Source organism: Notamacropus eugenii, chromosome 2, assembly GCF_028372415.1.
Source record: "Notamacropus eugenii isolate mMacEug1 chromosome 2, mMacEug1.pri_v2, whole genome shotgun sequence".
Lineage (NCBI taxonomy): Eukaryota > Metazoa > Chordata > Mammalia > Diprotodontia > Macropodidae > Notamacropus > Notamacropus eugenii.
The window spans coordinates 339,813,611-339,835,440 of NC_092873.1; the positions used below are offsets into that span (position 1 = coordinate 339,813,611).

General features: G+C 39.7%; 1 protein-coding gene across 1 annotated transcript in view; it reads left to right on the top strand.

Moving 5' to 3' along the window:
- The window catches only part of TTYH2 (tweety family member 2), an 86,697-nt gene that overhangs the window by 39,187 nt on the left and 25,680 nt on the right, over nucleotides 1–21,830 (top strand). Inside the window, exons 4-5 of the mRNA XM_072645580.1 lie at nucleotides 91–311; nucleotides 20,468–20,563. Coding sequence (XP_072501681.1) covers nucleotides 91–311; nucleotides 20,468–20,563 — 317 coding nt within the window. The remainder of the gene's footprint in view (nucleotides 1–90; nucleotides 312–20,467; nucleotides 20,564–21,830) is intronic.

Genomic DNA, 21,830 nt, shown 5'->3' on the forward strand with positions numbered 1-21,830 from the left:
CTTGCATACCTCCAGCCTCTGACAGCTGTCTCCTCCCACACTAAATGACAGGTTTTTTTACACCCCTCTCTTCTTCTTGCCCCACTCCAGGTGTCAGGTACCACTCTGAAAATGAAGGTGAACCTGGAGCAGCACTTGGCCCGGCTCAATGAGATCTTTGCCGCCCGGGGAGACTATATCCAGACGTTGAAGTTCGTGCAGCAAATGTCAGGCAACATAATCCTACAACTCTCAGGCCTACCTGTGTGGAGGGAGGTCAGCATGGAGCTGACGGAGGTGGCCAACAAGACCACTTATGTGGAATATTACAGGTGAGAAAGAAGAGGTGGTGGTCAGGAAACTGTAGGTACAACTCTAGTCTCCTCTCAATCTATATCCTGAATTCCAGACAGATGTCCAGAAGAGTTAATAAGCATATGATTGAGGGCGGCTAGGTGACACAGTGGATAGAGCACCAGCCCTGGAGTCAGGAGGACCTCAGCTCAAATCCAGCCTCAGACACTAACTAGCTGTGGGGGGAAGGGAGAGAAAGACAGAGACAGAAAGAGAAAGAGAGAGAGAGAGAATAAATAGATGATTGTCAGTGGTGACAACAGTTTGGGTACTTCCTACTGGGGTGTAAAGAAGCTTCCTGACCTCAAGGCATTTACAGAAGTGTGAGACACCTATGGAAAGAATCTAGGGACAAAAAGAATGAAATTAATTTAACAAGCACTTATGCTCTTTGCATAAATTCACATCAAGTTCTGTGCTGTACAATGTTGGTTTGAAGTGCTATTAGGTAAAGAAGAGTAATTTAGACCTAGGGGTAGGGGTGTGCTGGTAAATGTTTAACATCAGAACCTCTTCCTCCTCCTACCCACCCCTACCAGATACACTTTTCACTTTAAAAATGTGTCAGATACACTTTTCAAGTTTAATCTGCATTATTACCACTTTCTCTATCATTTTCTTAATTAAGTCTAGACAATCAACAAAACAACAAATCAAGCCTGCTCACACTGAAAATTTAGCATTACCAAGTTTGAGCTCGCTCTAGCCATTCACACAGCCACCACCCTACTTTAGGCACTTACCACCTCTCGCCTGAACTATTTCTATAACCTCCCGATGGGTTTCCTTGCCTCTAGCCATTCCCCTTACCAATTTATATGCCCAACCTTGGATTTCAGGGAGGTGCATAGAAGATTTGAAATTTGAACTAGACCATGAATAATGAGTAAAATTTCAACAGGTAAGGGGGACAAGGAGCATATATAATAGCATTGTGACCAGAGTACTGGGATTATGGAGTACTATGAGATTAAATCTGAAAAAAGTAGAATGGGAGCCAAATGAGGAGGGTCTTGAGTGCCAGGCCAAAGAGTCTAGTCCCAGCCTCAAAAATCTTCAATGGCACCTTGTTGCCTAGTGAATAATCAGTGCAGTTCTAGAAAGGTTAATCTGGTAACCAAGGATAGGATGAAGATGTTGAATGAATACACAAATAGGATTAAGTATTTATATGCAGGATATAGGATTGAGGAGGGCTGTGGGGACAGGGCTCCAATATAGTCTTGGGGAGGGGTTGTTGGCAGGCAGAAAGTAGCTGGGGGAGATAGCAGATTAACCATCTAGAGGTAACCTTTCCTTTCACTGCCAAATACCCAATCCCAGACACTCCCCTAGGCACTATTCTGCTGTAATCCTGCTTTATAGAGCTCGGTAATATGGCCTTTTCCTTTCCTTTCTCCCCTCTCCCCTCTCTCTATCTTGATCTCATTCACTTTCCTACAGACTGATTCAGAAAAGCCTCTGGTCCTTAAAACATCTCACAAGACTTGTAAACACCTTCCGGTGTCCAAACTCAACTCTGTAAGAGCCTTGGCTCCTAGGAAGATGAGTACTCTGTCTCTAGTGCTGAGACGAGTGTTGCATGCTTACAGCTTAGCACAACACATCATGACCTGGAGATCTGGTAGAACATAAGCTCCTTGAGAGCAGGGAGTGGTTGTTGAGTTTTTTTCCCTCCAGTTATTGTTGTGTTTAGCACCCAGCTACAGTGGAGTTGGATTGAATAGAATTGAAAAATTATTTCTGCCTTTAGGAAGCCCCCAGTGTAGCAGGAGGACAGGACACATGTTAAGAGCACATATAACAGGACTGAGTGAACAAGAACATAACTAGTAAGAGCTGTGCACATACACTCTCCTCTCTCCTTCTCCTTCTTGAAAGCTCTCCAGCCTAATGGTCTGAAAGCATTTACCGATAAGGTTTCAGGGTTAACCCCAAATTTCAACACTGGCTACTCTCCAGCTGCTCTCCTAACTCTGGCCCCTATGTCTTTCCCATTAACACACCCAATGCATCACATACAGAAAGAAACCACTGCACTAAGCGTGAGTTCAGTCAATCAACAAGCATTTTAAAATAAATTTTCATTGATATTCCCCCTGTTTTCTGTAACCCTTTCCCTTTCTAGAGAGCCATGTATCAGAGTTTACAAAGGTAAGGGGAGGAGAGAGAAACAAAATTTGGCAAAGCCAATCAGCATATCAAAAAAATCTAATCTTACAGTCATTATTCCACCCTGTGATCTCCCATCTCCAAAAAAAAGTGATGTGTTTGTGTATCTGTATTTCTTCTTTAGTTTTGATTGATTGATTGGTGTTAGCTATTCTTTCCATTCACATTGTAGTGATTATAACATATGGCTTTCCTGGCTCTGCTTTACTTCACTTTGTATTAGTTTATACAAGTCTTACCACGCTTCTCAATATTCATTAAACAAGAATTTATTAAGCGTCTGCTACGTGTCAAGTACTACGAGGAGTACGATGAATACATACAGAAAGCTGAAACTGTCCCTGCCCTCCTTGTATTCCATGGGGAAGACAACCTGTACATATGCAGCAGGTGAACTGCTCCAAGTGAAGTGTGTGTGTGGTGACTGCCTCTCTCTTTGTCTGCTGTGGGCCCATTTTTCTTATTCATTCTTACTCTATCTTCTAATGTAATCAAGGAGTATATTCTGATATTTACAAGTTAAACACTAAAATTACAATATTTCTTTCATTAAATAGCTATGAGCTGTTAATTAGCTATTAACTCACCACAGTTTCTCTCTCCCTCTCCCCACTCTTTCCCTCCACTGCTCTCCGCCCACTTCTCTGTCTCTCCAAGGTAATGGCTATTTATTATCAGTGTAACCAACAAGATATAAAAAAGATTTCCAGTCTGTCAAATTTATGAGAAGCATCACAGCCAAAGTCACCTTTAACAATTGCTACAACGACTAACTTCTGCTTAATTCTGAAAACACAAATCTAGTCAGTCCTCTCAGGATAGTCTTTTCTCAAAAATTCCCTCTATGGGTTAAATGCAGTTCTCTCAGGAAATCAGTTCCTTTTCCTCTCTCTTCTCTTCACCTATCACAGTAATCTTTCCAGAACATCAGTCAAGCTCTCAGTCTTCTCACAGGCACTTCGTAAAATGACATCCAAACTGTTGACAGTTGAATGACACTTCAGCAGTCATTCCAAGATTCCCTGGCTTCTCAAAGATGCACCAACAAACAGTACATATATTCTTTGGGACTCTGCTTTGAGAGAAGCTAGTGTTAAATTTCTCCCCACAGTCAAAATTTTCAGTCATCAAATCCACATTAATATTCTATACAACACACATATCATAAGTCAATAATTGTCAGGCTGCTTCAAGTAGTGGCAGTACCTGGCACACAGTAGGTGCTTAATAAATATTGATTGATTTTTTTTCTTTCAAATAAGAGGGGGAAATAATATAATGCTAGCTCTTGCAATCATAATAATAGCTAAATATAACAGCAATTACAGATACTAGGCAAATCAATTAATACTGTTTGCCTCAGTTTCCTCATCTGTAAAGTGAGATGGAGAAAGAAATGGCAAACTATTCCAGTGTCTTTGCCAAGAAAACCCCAGATGGGGTCACAAAGAGTCAGGCACAACTGGACAACCACAATAAAAATACATTCATAACATTGCATATACATTTTTTAAAAACCCTAGCAACATATATAATTCAACAGTGAATTATATCTAGCTGAAAGACTAAGCATTTCTCCCACAACATTGTAATTTAGCTTATTGACAGATTGACTTTTGTATTGATTCTTTTATGACTTGTTGACCTTTCTAGATTGTACCCAATGTAGTGGCTGTCAGAGACTCACTACCAGTATTTCGTGTGTGTGTGTGTGTGTGTGTGTGTGTGTGTGTGTGTGTGTGTGTGTGTGTGTGTTATGTTTTTGTCCTTTTTTCTTGAAGAGGACCATGACATCAAGGTGATGACATGACTTGCACTTGACTTTGATTTGAGTGAGGGAGTATGGCTTCTCTGTTCAGGGAATGCTAGAGCAGAGATTCCAGGCTCTGTTTCTGGATTCAGTTCTCCCCACCTATCTGAACTGGGATCCTTCCCAGTCCTAGGCAGTTATTTAGTTTCTCTTCTCTGTGTCTGCTTTAAGCAGGATCTTTTTCAAGAACTCCCCATGCTGAGTAGATTGGAAGCTGTGGTTTATCATTCTTAAGCTGTTGTTTTAAAGTAACAGTTTTCTTTGGAACATCTTTTTTAATGTTTGTTTTGTATCATGCTGCGGAAATCAGCTGTATCTAACTGTTTCTGTGTATCTAAAATAGGAAAAGCGGGATTTATTGTATATTCGTAGGCATAGTGCCTGGCACATAATAGGTGTTTTATAAACATTTATTGATTGATTATTATAGATTATTGATGGCGTGACTTAGGCCACCTCTAGCTTGCTTTCTAAGTTCTTCTTCAGTTGAGATACTTCATGTTTCCGCCTTTCTATGTGGTCCTCAAAGCTCATCCATATTCTCTGAACAGCAGCATTTTTCAGCAAAATTTTGTCATCTTGCTTCAGATTCCTGATAACAATCTTAGATGTCATACAAATTGTTTATTTCTCATTACTGGATCCTTGAAATCCATTTCCTCCAAGCTAACTGCATTTTATTCTCAGGTGCCTTTGAAAAATATATAGCCACGTAGCTTATATTTTAACAGAAAATAGTTTTGCCTTCCTGATTATATCATCTTTAATTACATTCTTAACTTAAACACCAAAAATGAGCGTTTCTGTATGCACAGAATACAAAAAGAGGATTCTTTCTGAAGCCATGAATTTTTTTAAAAAAGTAATAAATTCTACATATTACTTTCAAAGCTTTCCTTTCTTCTGAACTCCTCTTCTGTGCACTTTTTAAAAATGCTCTAATGGCCTTTTTTTGCATCATTATTGGTAAGTGTTCCTTACCCACTTTAACCAAGAAAAAGAATAAAAAATAAGTCAGTGGAATGAATAAGCAGCGTCAGACAAAATGAATCTACACAGTGGCCATGTTCAAAAATGTATGTCTCTCTCTCTGAGCCTTATGTCCATTATCTCTCTATTGGGGCTGCTAATATGCTTCATCATAGGCACTATGGCGGTATAGGGACTCATTGAGTCGATAAGACTTCTTAAATTTTTGGAAGTTTTTTCTTTTTGCTTTGTTGTTGTCCTGACGTAAATTGTTCCCGTAGTTCTGCTCCCTTCATTCTGCACCAGTTCATGCTACCCAGGATTCTCTTAAGATTGTCTCTTATGTCATTTCATATGGTACAACAACCTTCCATTATATTGATATACCACAGTTTGTTCAGCTGTTCCCCAGTTATCTAAGAGGCGATCTAAGGTGCCTCCTTATATTGTAATGCTTTGCTTTTTTTTTCCTTCTCTGTCATTTATTACTTTCCCCTTCCTTCAGGATGAGAAAGTTTATTTTACTTGCATTTCTTTCTTTCCCAGTATTATCTTCCACGTAACCCCTTGACTTTAATATAAACTCTGTGTGTGTGCTCAGTCCTCCTTTGTCCATCTCAGATAAGTGATTTCTGATTTCATCTCTTTTTTCCCAAGTGGTAAGTTTGACTTATTAACGCAATAGCAAATGTGGCAAAACTTGTCTAGTTAATGTACCTTTAGCCACATCAAACACTGATTTAAAAAAAAGCAAACATGCTGTGCACAGTCAAGCCTTATTTTAAAAAAATTCACATTTGTTGTTCAGTCATGTTCAACTTTACATAACCCCATTTGCAGTTTTCTTGGCAAAGATCCTGGAGTGGTTTGCTATTTCCTTCTCCATCTCATTTTACAGATGAGGAAACTGAGGTAAACAGGGTTAAGTGACTTGCCCAGGGTCACACAGCTGTTATGTGTGTGAGGCCAGATTTGAGCTCAGGAAGAGGAGTCTTTCTGACTCTCGGCCTGGCACTTTATCTACTGTACCACCTTGCTGCCTTAATAGATTCACATAGTTTTGAAAAATTCACATAACCTTTTAATAATCATTTTCTTGCATCACTCTCATTTCTCCTCCCAATTTTTCTCTGTTTCTCTTACTTGATTTTCAAGATCCTTTTTGAGCTGTTCCATGGCTTAAGACTAATTCATATTTTTCTTGGAGGCTTTGGATGCAGGAGCTTTGATTTTGTTGTCTGATTTTTTTTTCCCTGTTTTTGCTCATTTCCCTAGCCAATTACTTGACTTTTGAACTCTTTGTCAAGGTAGTTCTCTGTTTCCTGTGGGGGTGGAGGAGTGAACTGTCACCCGCTTGATGCCCCCACAATCTGTGGGCCTAGAGCTCCAGAAATAGCTGCTGCCACTTCCCCTGCTGCTGTGGCTGCCATGGGTTCCTCCACCCCCTCCACCACCCTGGGGCTGGAGCTGGACCACTCTTTTCTCTCACACGGGTCCCACAGGTTTTTTCCACTGACTTTCTAATTTGGCCTCAGAGTTTTGGGGTCATGAAGTCTGGAAACTGCGATAGGTGCCGTGATTCAGTCTCCCCCTCACCTTACCCCCCAGGCCTGCTCAGGTCCTGTCTGCCAGCGCAGCCCACACTGGACTGCACTCTGCTCCCAGCCTGGCATGATAGACACTTCCCATGGACTTTCCAGGCTGTCGTGAGTTGGAGATTTGCTTCATTGCATCATTTCACTCCAAAATATGTTTAGAGTAATTTTTTACAGGTATTTGACTGGGTTTGGGGGGAGAGCTGTACCAAGTCTCTGCTTCTGCTCTGTCACCTTCGTTTTGCCCCCCCTTAAAATGCAAAAAAAAGGGGTTTTCAGCATTACTGAAAAAAAATAAAAACTCTTTAAAGCCATCAGTTTAATAAGCAGCTCCTTCCTAAATCTGTCCCAAGCCTAAATAAATCTTGGCATATTAAAAAAAAATTACAATTGTATACATAGCTGTTCAAGAAACAAAACCCCAAATATAATGATATGAAGATGCTACTTGTTTCACTGGTGAAAACCGTTCCTGCCAAGCCAAAGAGGACCATTTTTAAAAATCCCTTTTAAGACATTTTTCCTTAAATCACTTGTTGCCTTAAATTATTTGTTACCTAATCTGAGAACACAATTTTCTTTCAAATCCATATATGTCTAAAAGAAATTAAACCAGTCCAATTCATAATGTATTTTGTATTTGAGTACTTACGCATCATTATTTCATAAAGAGTTCAAGGGGGCCTCAAAATCTATTTGGTAAGCAAAACAGTTTCTTCTGCACATGCATGCATGAGTTGCAAATTACTGGTCATTTCAGCATATATAGCATATCAAAGTATATTGCAACACGTTCACCTGTCACTGAAAGCGGAGCTGCCACAAGTCCTGCTTGGAGCTGAGACAGTATTTACAAGCTAAAGACACTTGATTGGCACTTGTGTGACCTGTTCATTCAAATTCACCTTAGTTTTCTATGCTGACTGAATGATATTGTGAAAGATGAGTGAAAAGAAAAGAAACCTAAGTTCAAAGCATCCTTGTGGGTTTTTTTAAATTTTTTAAAATTAACTCATGATGGATTTTGTTTTTATGACTTTCTATGAATGACAAGAATGACTTCTGCCAAACGTCTGAAATCAATGCTTTTTGCTCACCCCCTTTTTCACATGTAGGAACATTTATTTGAAAAATGCCTTTCTGCCTCCTAAATTTCTTCACATTTTTTATGAACTTCATTACAGGATCTTCAGTGAGAGAGAGAAAGAGAGAGAGAGAGAGAGAGAGAGCTCACTTGAGGATGACTGGAGCCTATGAATGGAGCAGTGATAGTAGGCCAGGCTGAAATTAGACATAACATTGCAGAGGGATATCATAGGTTAGAATTAGGAAGCTTTTCTGGAGAACAAACTCAGGAAGTCTATGTCAACAAGGTGATAGAGTCACTCTGGAATTGGCATGCATCTGAGTTAGAAAAGATGAATAACTTAATGGAATGCCTCAGAGGGTCCACTTTTGGACTTGCACAATGCTAGAAGGATATGCAGCCTGGACTCTGGTCTGAAAAAACTAGAAAGATAATTTGATGTTGGTGGAATGCCCTGGGAAGAGCCCACTGACTTTGTAGTTGGTGTGAACATAACTTGAGACACCTACAGAGTTGAGCAACAGAACCTGAGGAAGCAGATATTAGAATGGAACAAGTATGCAGTGGTTTGATACAGATCCCAGATATAAAATGGCATCCAGCTGACATTGGTCTATATCAGCCTGAACCACTTGCAAAAAATTAATGGATGTAGTTTGTGGAATGGAATTCACAGCAGTCTTATCCTGCTAAGACCCAACATTTGTGAAGACAAAGGAACAGAGGTCACAATAATCTGATGCAAAATCAGCACCAGCACAATACAAATGAAGAAGCAGCTTTCCCTTCCTTCCCTCCTTTTTCCTCTCCTACCTTTCTTCCTTCCTCCTTTTTTCTTTCTTTCCTTCCTCCCTTTCTTTCTTCCCTCCTTTTTTCTCTTCTTCCTTCCATCCTGCTTCTTTCTTTCTTCCTCCCTTCCTTGGTCTGGATGGACCCACAAATTAATATACCCCCAAGCAGAGTTGGCATTTGACAGGTTAAAATCAACATCAGGAAATGGAGATGGGTCAGTGCATCCTGGACCCTGAAAACAATAAGGATGACTTGACCATCAGCTTCATCACAACCCGATACTAGAAGGTCAATGAGGAACAACCAGAGAAATGGAAAAGTGAAAGAAGTAGCAGGTGAGGAGCCAAGCGCTGTCCAGCTTCCTCCCATGCCCACGTTTGTGCTTAGTATGGGCTTTTCATAATTGTGGTAATGATGGTTCACTGAGAGTCAGACCTTTTGGAGAGGGGTTTATTTCAAAATGGATTTGATGTGACCTATCCATAAACTACAGAGGTGTGACTAAACAGCTGTTTATGCGGAAGAAGATCTCAGGGTTGTGGTGAAGGCCAGATTCAACATCTGTCAATAAATAATGTGATAAAGTTGTTCAGAAATCAGAATGTAATCTTTGACTGTCCTAATAGAATTATAATGCCTGCAATGAGGAAGGTGGTATTCTCTTTTATACAACTTATTTTAGCGAGGGCACTGACTTGATAAATTGTGTGACTCAAAGAGCATCCTGGTCAGAGGGAATTATTTGAACAAAGATACAGAGAGAGAAATTCAAGCAGTATATGGAGAAGAGTGAATGGTTCAGTTTATATAAAGTATAGGGTAACTGATGAAAATAATAAGAGATAAGGCTGAAAAGGAAAATAGGGACCAGATTGTGAAGGGCTTTGAATGAACCAAAACCAGTACTCAAAACTGAAACCATACCCAGTACCATTAGTTTAGGAACCTATGAGGGTTTATTGAGTTCCCCAGCAACAGAGCTCCTCCGAAGAAACAAAAGGACAAAGTGTGTGTGTGTGTGTGTGTGTGTGTGTGTGTGTGTGTGCATAAATGCACATGTATGTATACATGTGTATGTATATTTGTGTGTGTGTTGTGTATTTTTTTTTTGGAGGTAATCAGAGTTAAGTGACTTACCCAGTATCATACTGCTAGCTAGTTAAGTGTCTGAGATCACATTTGAACTCAGGTCCACCTGACTCCAGGGCCAATGCTCTATCCACTGTACCACCTATATATAACTTATTTAAAGCTTATATATGTATATACATGTATATAACTTATATATGTATGTTTATATGCATGTGTGTGTATGTATATATACATATGAGTTTCAATTTAGACAGGAAGTGAAGTGGGTGGGTATAGGGTACCTTAGGATTGGACACGACTTATTGCTGGGGGCTAGTAATAGGAAAGGTTCTTCTTCAGGTTAGCCAGCTCTTGTAACCCACAGCCCTGAGAGATCAGGCTGTGCCTACTGTTTCAGCAGAAAGAAAAGTTGAAGACAGGGTAGAGGTTATGGTATAAGCAGAGATAGGGGCAAAATAGAGAAACTGCAGACCACATGGAGGTTCTTTAGCTTTCTCTGCTACCCACAGCTTAACTTCTAAATAAATTTGACTTTTCTCTAACTCACTGTCCCCCTCTCTTAAATAGGCATTAATTTATATGTTATATTAATGATGCAGGTACGTTTATATATTGATTTATAATGTATGCAACGTATTATAGAACAATAGTAATTACACACTGTTATATACAAGGTTGTTGTGAAGAAAGCTTTTTATAAAACCATAGCATAATATAGAAACAATGATTGTTTTTGTTATTGACTGGGAGAGCGGTTTAACAAATGAGACAAGAAACACAGAGGTGTCTCCCCTCCCCACTAGTTCCTTGCACATAGTAAGCATTCAGTAAATGTTTATTGAGTGAGCCGACCTAGGTATATCATAAAGGAAGCATAGGGATCCATTACAAATATGAAATAAAAGAGGAATTGTTGTCGATACTCCTGTATAGCCATTAAGTAATCTCTAAAATACAGTGTGCCAAAAATCATACAATATTTAGAAGTCTTAGGGAAGAGAGCAGGAATTAAAAGTTAAAGGAATTCTTTTCAGGAGACTTGACTTCCTGGCAAGCAAGCAGACATACTAACCCTAAATGCCTCTAGTCCCTAGAATAAGTCACTGAGGAAACAGGCCATAGACACCAGTGTAACACTCAGTCTCTTCATCTTATTTATCTCTTATTCTGACTGGCCTGCCACCATTTCTGGGCATACAGGTCTTTGTTGATGGCATACAACTTGTACCAAGCAGTATAGAGTTGGCACCCATGGTTGGGTAGACTTCCCAGCCTATCCACCATGCCTTTTTCTGTTGCCCTTTGGGTCACCTACAGTTTTGATCTAGTTGTTGGTTATATCTAGGATTTGTTTCATGTGGGGCTTTTGGACAACCCCCAAATATAACATTTCTATAAGGAAAGGAGGAATTATTTTAACCTGAGGGCTGCTTGTGATCATTTATCTCTTCTCCAATTTATCCAGGACCTTTGATTTCATCAGCCTGAGACTTCCCTCCACCTAAGCACATTACAAATGGACTCTAACTTATCAATCAGTCAATAGGCATTTATTAAGTACCTATTGCTACGTGCCAGGAATACAAAGGCAGAAATGAAAAAGTTTATCTTCTAGCTGAGGGAAAGAACCATAGATAGAAGGTGATTGGGGAGGAGGGGCAGATTAAAAAAAGCTTTTATGTAGGCACTAAAGCTTGAGTTAAGCCTTCAAGGAAATTAGAAATCTTTTAAAATTTGACTTTTTTATTTTCAGTTTCACATTCCCTCTCTCCCTCAATATCCTCCCTTACCCAGTGAGGGGGAAAGAAATACAATACACATTGTATAAATGAAATCATGCACTACATATTTCTATATTAGCCATGTTCCTGCAAAAAAAAAAAAAAAAAAGGAAAAATGAATCTAGGAATTCTAAGAAAGGGATCTGGGGGAGAGCTCCTCATTCCAAGCATTGGACATAGCTAGTACAAAGTTACAGAGATGGAAAATGGAGTTCCAGGTATAAGGAACAATAGGAAGCCAGTTTGACTGGACCCTAGTGTGTGTGAAGGGGTTTCTGTATAATATGGTTATTACAGTAGGTTGGAGGCAGGCTGTGAGAAGGTTTAAAAGTCAAAGAAGCTTACATTGCATCCTAGGCACCATAGGAAACATAGTGACAATCAGACCAGTACTTTAGGAAAAACCTACTGTTCAACTTCCTGCTTAGATGGCTTCCTGACTCCAATATATTTACTCCAACAAAACCCTGAAATTCACAACAGACCGAAAAATGATCAGGAAAAGTCACAGTGTCAAGCTGACAGAGACCAGTTAAAGGCTATTACAATAATCCAGGCAAGAAGTGATGAGGGCCTGAGCTGGGGCAATGATTGTGTGAGTGGAGAAGAAATGAATGGGGAGAGAGATAAAGTAGAGGGGAAGCATCAAGACTGGATGAGTGGACGTTGTGGGGTGATGCAGGTGACTAGGACAGTGGTGGCTAGAGCCAAGGTGACTAGAACTTGGGTAGCTGAAGAACAATGGTGATTACAGCCAGGGTGACTAGGATGGTGGTGACAGAAATAAGGGAAGTTGGAAACAGGAATAGATTTGATGGGAAAATTAATAAATTTAGATTGTTGAGTGAGAATAGTGTTAGGGAGTTGCCTGCCTGTGACTCAGAGAGATTAAATAACTTACTCTTAGTGATACAGCTGTTAAGTGGCAAAGGGGGGATTTGAACTCAGATGTTCCAGAGACAACTAAAGGTCCGTTCCATAGTCCAACCATCTGTCCATTCACATCTTTGTGCACTCCTTCTCTCCTTTCCCTCTATTTCTCCCCTCCTTTCCTCCCTTCCTCTTTCTCTTTATCTCTTTCTCCCTCCCTCTCCTCCCCTTCCTCCCTCCCTCTCTCTCCTTTATAATGGGAGTAAAATGTTAGAACGGTTTTAGACTTTGATAAAAGTAGTGAAATGTTGATACTGGGAAACTTAATTCAAATGTAAACTCTTGTAAAGTGAATTAGAGGTATTTTAACATGAAATACTGAAAACACATCAATCTCAGGGAAGGAAGAAAAAAAACCCCAAGCGACTTTAAATTTGAAGTGTGAAAAACAACATTAAAGACAGATGTGGTACAGAAGTAGCAGAGAGAGTGTAGCAGTTTTCAGTGTGGTCTTGGTGTCCCTGGCCTCCCCAAGACTCATTCAACAGGTTCTGTGAAGTTAAAACTATTTTAAAATCCAGAGGCCCTGAGTTCAAATGCTGTCTCTGTCACTTAATTACCTATATAACCTTGGTCAACCTCTCTATCACTAAGTAACTGTGTTTTCTTCTTTAGACTTCAGTTTTTCCAGTTCTGTAAAACGCATATGATTTCAAGGGGTCCTTGCACCTTTCTATGGTGTGTGAAAAGGAGAAAGGGAAATCTAGGAAACTGGGGTCTTGTTTGAGAGGTTGGGAATGCTTGCTTCCTTTCTTTGGGAACACCAGAATGTCTTCCTTGTAAGGTCTGAACCCTCATTTCGTACTTCAAGAAGATTTTAATCGGGTCTGTAGATGGCGGCTGTGATGGGGGCTGCTTCTTTCTTCCCCTTCTGTTTTTGTGGATTCCCTCCAACCCCAACCCCACCTCTTTCATGGTTTTTGTAGTGTAAATAAAGCCAAAAATCATTGGCAGTTAAGGGGAGTGAAAAAAAACTGTTATACTTTTGCATCTAGGGAGATAAAAGGATTTGACTCTTTAAGGATCTGGAAAAATTCCCTCCCTCTTTTCTCTCACTCTTATCTTTCTCCTCCTCCCTTCTGCCATTCCCTTAGCTGTTAATTAAATGACCCTAACCTAGGGATTTTAGGAGATGATCAAATCTAATTCCCTCATTTTAAAGGTGAAGAAATTAAGGCATAGAAAGATGTTAGGATTGGCCCAATGTCCAAGAGTGACATATCAAAATAGAAATGACTGATGAAGCCAGATGAGACAATCAGGCAGAAAGCCAATTAATTTGTTTAGGATTTTCTACAACCTGGGGTCCTAGGCAGCTAGATGGTACAATAGATAGAGCCCTGGACTTAAGAGTCAGGAAGACCTGTGTTCAAATGTGGCCTCAGATACTTATTATCTCTAGTATCCTAGGCAAATCACTTAACCTTCACCTGCCTCAGTTTCCTCATCTATAAAACGGGGATAAAATTGGCACTTACTTCCCAGGGGATAATAATAGTACCTACCTCCCAGATTTGTTGTTAGGATCAAATGAGATATTTGTAAAACACTAAACACAGTGCCTGGCACTTAGTAGGTACTTAATACATGTTTGTTTGTTTTTTTAATTAGTGTAGGTCACTAATTTTACTTAGTGTAATTTAATTAGTGTAGTCACTCACTGGCCACTGATCCTTCACTTGTATTTTTATTTCCTTTAATAAGGCAAAAAGGTTTTGGTGTATGGAGTCTTTATATAACCCTGCTTTGGGCTCTGCAACATGTATATCACTGGTCTGAAAGAGAGGTTGGCTGGTCAGGTAGTTTGAGGAAGAAGTAACAAATGGATAGCCCAAGTTCTGTACTGATACCCACAGAATGTTAAAAGGCCAAGAGGAAGTCCACAGCTCTGTGGCCTGATCCGATGTGAAAGTTTCTTGAGAATACATGTGTATGAGTTTTACAAAATGAAAGGATTGGGATCTGCAGCAGTTGGGGAAATAAATTGGTGGTGAGATGTATTGAAGCAATTTGAGCTTACTTCAGTTTGTGAATGGGAGAAGGGAGAAAAAGGGAAGGGCCAAATGGGCAAACGGCCATGGTAGAGGCAAGATTTAAAAAAAAACACCATGAGGAATTCCAGCTGGAATCCAGACTCAGATACTTACTAGCTGGGTGGTCCTGGGCAAATTACTTAATTTCTGTCTGACTCAGTTTCCTCAGCTGTAAAATGGGGATAATAATGGCACCTGCCACCCAGGGTTATTGTTTTGTTTGAATAAGGGAATATTTGTAAAGTGTTTAGCACAGCATCTAGAACATAGTGCTTAATAAATGTTTCCTTCCTTCCCTCTTTCCTTCCTTCCAAGTTGGGTTTCCTATTGTGGAAGAACAATTCTGTACTCTGCATTTTAGCCAAAGTCCTTCAGAGAGAATTCTTAAGGTATTCTCTTGCTTGGAGAAAGGAGAAAAGTCCAAAAGAGCAACTGGAATTTTCTCTGATTCAAATAATGTCCACTTACAAATGCAAGAGTAATCTTGAAACAAAAGACAAAATTCCACAGCCAAGTAAAACATTGGCACATATAGTATATGTAGATCTTTTTGTTCTCAAGATCCCGTTACAACTCCTAAAAATTAAGGATCCCAAGGAACTTTTGGCCATGTGGGAGACATATTTTACAGGAGTCATGGGGAATAGATAGATATAAATATAAATTATATATAGACAAGTAAATGTAGTAATAATATATCAAATAGATGGTATATAAATAATAATATATTAGCAATATAGATTATATAATATATGATATAAATAGTTAAATATCTCTAGCAATATTTACTACATTAGAAATTTAAATGTCCTAAATCTTATTATGAAAATAACTTTGACTCCATGGACCCCCTGAAATGGTCCTTGGACCACATTTTGAGAACCTCTGGTATATAGTTTAAATTTAGTGTTTTTGATTTGCTTAAATGGTAATATTTATGCTAGTGAACTCTGGGAGAAAATGCCTTGCTGAGATTAATTACTTCCTCTAAGACCACTACTAAGGGTTCCCTTTTCAGTCTGGCCAAAGGTACACAAAAAGACACTTCTCTTAATTGAATTGAACAAGAATATATTCCCACTTTTAGTTTGGTCACCATAATTAAAACAAATTAATAATCCTAGTTTCGGGGAATCAGAATTCTTCCTTGGATTTTTTTCCCCATCCTAAAATTTATTATATCTTCTATTAGGAAGACTAATGAGATCTTTGATTTAAGTGAGACTAGGGGCTTCAGACCACTAATATTATTTCTTAATATTTTATAGCACACAAATATTTCTTAATATTTTTTTAGTCTTACTTGGTATAAAATACAGAGATAATAACAGATATAGATTTAGGCCTATATATTTCCACGTTTCCCAGTCCCAAGGGGTAAATGGGGTAAAGTTCATTTCCCAAAGACCTACCAAGCCTATGTGCCCTGAGTGCTACCTCCTGGTATTCCATCATGGAATACCATAGGAATAATCTGACATTGAATAGAGGTACACACAGCCAGAGGTAGCAGTGTGCTAGCTCTCCAGGGGGGAAAAGTACTTTTGACACATTTTGAAACTTAATCTGCATTATTATCATTTTCTCCATCACTTTCTTAAGCTTACCCAATCAAGAAAACAATACATCAAACCCTGATTTTGAGACGTTTGGCAATTTCTCATTACCACAAATTTAACGACTGGCCCTTCTGAGCTAGTCATAGATGACTCCAGTACACCCTGACCTGGCCAAAGGAGAGAGAAAAGAGGAGGAACCTAAAAATATCAAAATGGATGACTCACTGAGTTCAAAGGCATGAGACTTAAAAAGACATTGCCTCCCATCGAGGGAGAGAGAGAGTTGTCCTTATTACTCACTGTAGCCACAGACTGTGCTGTGCCCCCACTTCCGGTATGTCCTGCTGGAAAATGCACAAGTTCATGAGACAGTATCATAAGAAGCTGTCCTTTCAACTGAGGCCTTCTTTAGTGGAGTGTGCCTTCCCCTAGCTCTGCCCTTTCTAGGTCGTAGAATCATCAGTTTTAAAATCTGAAGGGAACTTAAAGGTCACCTAGTATAACACACACCTCAACCCCCATGAAAAGGAAACTGAGCTCTAGAGGCAAAGTAATTTACCCAAGGTTAAGCAGGTAATAAATAGCAGAGGTAAAATTTGAACCCAGGTTTTCTGATGCTGAACCCAGCGCCTTCCTGCTCTCTGCTATGTTTACTTTTCTAGAGCCCAGATCAAGACAAATGAAAAGGCCAAATCAGCCTTTATGCACCCTTTCATGACCACTTTCCTTCCCCTGTCTAAGGCAAGCAAGTGCTTTGAATAGTGTTCTCCTTTTTAGGTCACATCTTAATTTGTTCACTATCTTAAGCATGTTACTCAAGTCCATCAATCAGTGGGCTCCCACTTTGTTTTCAATTTTTTTTGCTACACAAAAAGTGCTGCTATAAATATTTTGAAATATATGGATGGGACATTTCTGTCTTTGATGTTGTTAAGCTCTACACTGGGATCACTGGGTCAGAGAATAGGAATGGTTCAGTGACATGGAGCACAGAATTCCAAATCACATTTCAGAACGTTTGACCCATTAACAGCTCCCCCAAGAGTATGTTAGTGTGCTTATATTATATTCCTGTATTTTCTTTCATCATCTTTGTCAATTTGATGGGTGTAAGGTGAAACTTCAGTATTATTTAATTTGCATTTCACATTTGCAACATTTTTTGCTATGACTGTTGGTAATTTCCCTTTATTCTTTTGAAAACTCAATTGTTATCTTCACTGTGTCTGGAGAAATCAGGGAAGGCCTCCAGTACATTGGATAAGGTGGATAGGATGAGGTGTGATTTGTATCACTAGAGCAAACATCCAAATTGATGAAATCAGATATATTTTAGTAAAATCTGTTATCTTTTGTGACTTCTCTGTTTATCTGGTTATAAATTCTTAGAACAGTGCCTGGTATATAGTAGGTGCTTAATAAACATTTATTAATTGATTGAATTCTCCCTGTAACCATAGACCTGAAAGACACTGCCTACTCTCTAATTATTTTATGTTTTTAGTATATTATAATATATTGCCCCTAGATTTTGGTATTCTGCCCAGCAGGGACACAAACTTAGCCCATGGTTCCGAGGTTCCCAGACTTTCTCAGTTCATAGCACTCTTAGTATCTTAGTAAATTTTTCAAGACACTTCTTGGTCAAAAGAAATAATCTAACAGTTTTGCCTACTAAGTAGTGAGATCAAAATTTCAAATCTTCTACAGAGCTCCTCTGAGTTTGCTGTGGCATAAGGGTACTGGGGCCCATAGTTTAAGCAGCAGTGATTAAAGATAAGCTTAATTCATCTTTGAGACCAAATGACCAAGCTAGGTCATCTGCCATGCTCTTCTTTCTTTATCCAGGGAGAAGGATATTTTTAGTTAGATCTGTCTTAATAAAATCTGAGCAAAGCCCCTGTCCCTCAGATCCCATTCATGTGTTAATGCTACCCTCAAGTGACCTGTGTCCAGAACAAACAGGCCCTCCCTGGGAAAATGTCAGGGTATGTACAGAAGGAACGTACAGTTTAGAGCCAAGATACCTGGTTAGTCCCAGCTCTGTCACTGAGTAGCCACATGACCTTTGGCCAGTCACTTATTCAGTTCTGGCCCTTAGTTTCCTTATCTGTATAAGGCAGGATTTGGAATCTCCTTTCATGTGAAAAAGATCCTAGAAGCAGAGGAGAAAAACATGATGGAGAGTATTTGGATGAAGGATTTTTTAAAAAATTTATTTTAAATTAAACGTGAATAAAATGGGCATTTCCATATACATGATAGAACAGAAAAAAAAAGATTGTCCATGAAACTGCAGATCTGCCACATACAGCTTGTTTTTCTTTCTAAGTATGTAATAAGTTCCAAAATAATCTTGGCAGGTAAGAGCATCTAATAATGGGGAATGTCTCTGAGATAAATGTAAAGTCTTACAAGGCAGCTTTGGAGTGCAGTTCTGAAAAAGACCTGAGTGTTTGGGGGGAATCTACAAAAATTCAATATTGTGATTTTGCTGTCCCAACAGGCAATAGGAGGTATAGCTCCTAGAAACTGGAAAGCGATAGTCCTATCAAAGTCTACCCTTATCAGACTTAATCTGAAATACTGTGTTCAGTTCTGCGAATTGCTATTTAAGAAAGATATTAATAAGCTGTAGGTTGTTGTGGGGCAGCAGGGTGGCAGAGTAAATTATGTTGAACCATGAGTTAGGAAGCTCATCATGAGTTCAAATCTAGCCTCAGATACTTATTAACTCTGTGACCTTGGGCAAATTATTTGGCCCTATTTGCCTCAATTTCCTTACCTATAAAACAAGCTGGAGAAGAAAATGGCAAACCATTCTAGTATCTTTACCAAGAAAACTCCGAATAGGGTCACAAAGAGTTGGATACAACTGAACTAAAACAATAAAAGGCTGTTATGCTGAGAATGGGGCAACCAGTATGGTAAAAGGCCTTAAAATCTATTGCAGATGAGAACTGGGTATGTTTTAGCCTAGAGAAGATTCAAGGGGAACATGTGAGTTGTCTTTAAGTATTTTAAAGCTATCATGGAGAAGGGGATATTAACTTTGTTCTATTTCATCCCAGAGACCAGAACCAGGATCACTTTCATCCCAAGAGGCCAATTTGGTCTTAAAATCAGGAAAACAAAACAAAACATCTCAGTGAACTCTCAAGTCTCTTCCAGTTTTTCATGTTGGAGTTTGCTCATGTCAGCAATGAGCATCAGCTACTTCCTTGGATCCAAAATGTGAAGCAGAAATGTATCACACTGAGGCCTGCTTTGGACTTTGGGTGGCCAGTGGCCTACAAGTCCAAAGAGACACTTGCTGGGTATTTCCAACAATTTGTCATGAGTTTATAATTGAATGACAATCCTTGTCCCTATAGCAAAATTATCCTGGAATCACTCCATGTTTGTAATGCTTATCTAATGGAAGGGAATTTGAGAACGACTAGTCTGGGGGTCCACGAACTTTACTCAGGTTGGCCCCTAGATAAGCAAACTATACACTAAAAGTGGTTCTTTGGTTGTTCAGTCATTTCAGTCACATCTGAATCTCTGTGACCCCAAGTGGTGTTTTCTTGGTAAAGATACTGTAATGGTTTGCTGTTTTCTTCTCTAGCTCATTTTACAGATGAAGACACTGAGGAAACAGGGCTAAATGACTTCCCCAGGGTCACACAGCTAGTACATGTCTGGGAGCATATTTGAACTCAGGTAGATGAGTCTTCCTGACTACAGTCCTGTTACTTTATCCACTGCGATCTTATGCCTAACAATGGTTTTTATATTTTTAAATAAAATTTTATTATATTTAAAAATGTGAAAAATTGTCCTTAGCTCATAGACTGTACAAAGCCAGATTTGATCCTCAGCTATAATTTGCCCACCAGTCCATGAACTAATCCAACTGTTTCAGGAAGGCTGGAAAGAGGAAACTGAGGTCAAGGTGGGAAATAAGCTATTCAAGTCATACAGCTAGTGAGTTGGCAGAACCAGGGCTAACACTTGCGTTTTGGATCTCCGAACAGCAGTGCTGAGCTCTTTCCACCACACCTTGATGCCTCCTTCAAGCTCGTCTTATTTCCTCATGCTTTGGGCTTTCCCATCCTCGGTAGACACCATTGGCTCAGGACAACAATGGTTATTTCACATTTTAAGGAAGGGACTGTGTTTACTGCATAATTTAACTGTAGATGATGGATATTTCATTGATGATGAAAAGGGTATGTCAGAAAATGCCCTGGACATCCTGAGAAATACAGGCTCTGCCTGTGTATCCTGCTTTGAAGTTCTCTGACCACTACCCCCCTCCTCCTTTCCCAGGTGGCTCTCTTACCTCTTACTTTTCATCTTGGACCTGGTTATCTGCCTCATCGCCTGCTTGGGGCTGGCTAAGCATTCCAAATGTCTCCTAGCTACGTGAGTATCCTTGACCCTAAGTAACATCAGAGCCTTTGATGAGGGTGTCCAATAAAATGAGGAGGTGGGAATGGTAAGATACATATGGTTGCCCCCTCCCTAAGCCAAGCCCTGACCTGACTAGTGGCAGCACTGGTGCTTCCCCCAAAGCTGCTTGTCTCCTAGCTTGCTTCTTGAGTAGAAATTAAGAATAGAACTTAGAGCTGCCATGGGCCTAAGAAATCCTCTGAGTCCAAATGATGGTATAACTAACTTTGTACCAAACCTCAAGGGTGGAATCACAATCCTCAGTTTTGAGCTGAAAGGGGAGGGATCTTACGGTCTAGCTCTTTCATTTTACAGATAAGGAAAACGAGACCCAGAGAGATAGAATGACTTGCTGGGAGGTCATCTAGGTTTTTGACAGAGAAGTGGACTTTGCCCCTGTTAACCTCTCTCCCAGCCTCCAACCCCCTGGAGAAAATGTTAATCAGTACTTTGCCAGTTGCTTCCCAACAGTAGATTCCTTGTAGCTTCCTCTCTAGCTCTGTATTAAGTAATAGGAGCTAAATTTGAATCCAAGCCCTTTTATTTATAAATATAGTATTTTTCCCACTGCACATATTGCTTTGACATATTCCTGTGCATATGCCCATAGCCAGGTTGTATCCCTGCCTGTATTCCTGTAATCCTTGTATCCTTGTAATCCTGCCGCCATTTTGAAGTATCTCATACTGAAGAAGCATGGCCACCATTTTTAATGTCTCTGGAACAGGTGCAGTAGTCTGTGGCCATGGACACACTGATAGTCTTCTTCTCAGAGCCCCAAGAGTAAATGAGACCGAGCAAACCATCAGCCTGCCAAAAGACTCTGAGCACCAGTAACTCCACAGCAAACTGAGAACACCCCCAGCCCTAGGAAAGGGAGTACATTGGCATGTCACTTAGCCATCTGAGACTAATATGTGGTCTCAGAGAAGTTAGGACCTGCTAGACTAGACCCTTTTCTCCTCCAAGTATACTGAGACACTGGGCCTTGGTTGCTCAGCACTTTCTGGCACTGTTTTGTACCAGGAGGAAAGCATAATTATCTTTTCTATTTGTACTACTTCAGGATTGTTGGTCCCTTGTATCCTCCCCAGCCTACTGTAGATTTTCCCCATGTCATGGTCACTGTAATTAATGGATTGACCTAAGTGCTGAATTGTAAGAAGCCATAAGAACTACATGGGAGGAGGCTTCCCTCAGCAGTATGCATTAGAAATAATGGGGGTCAGTGCCAAGCTTG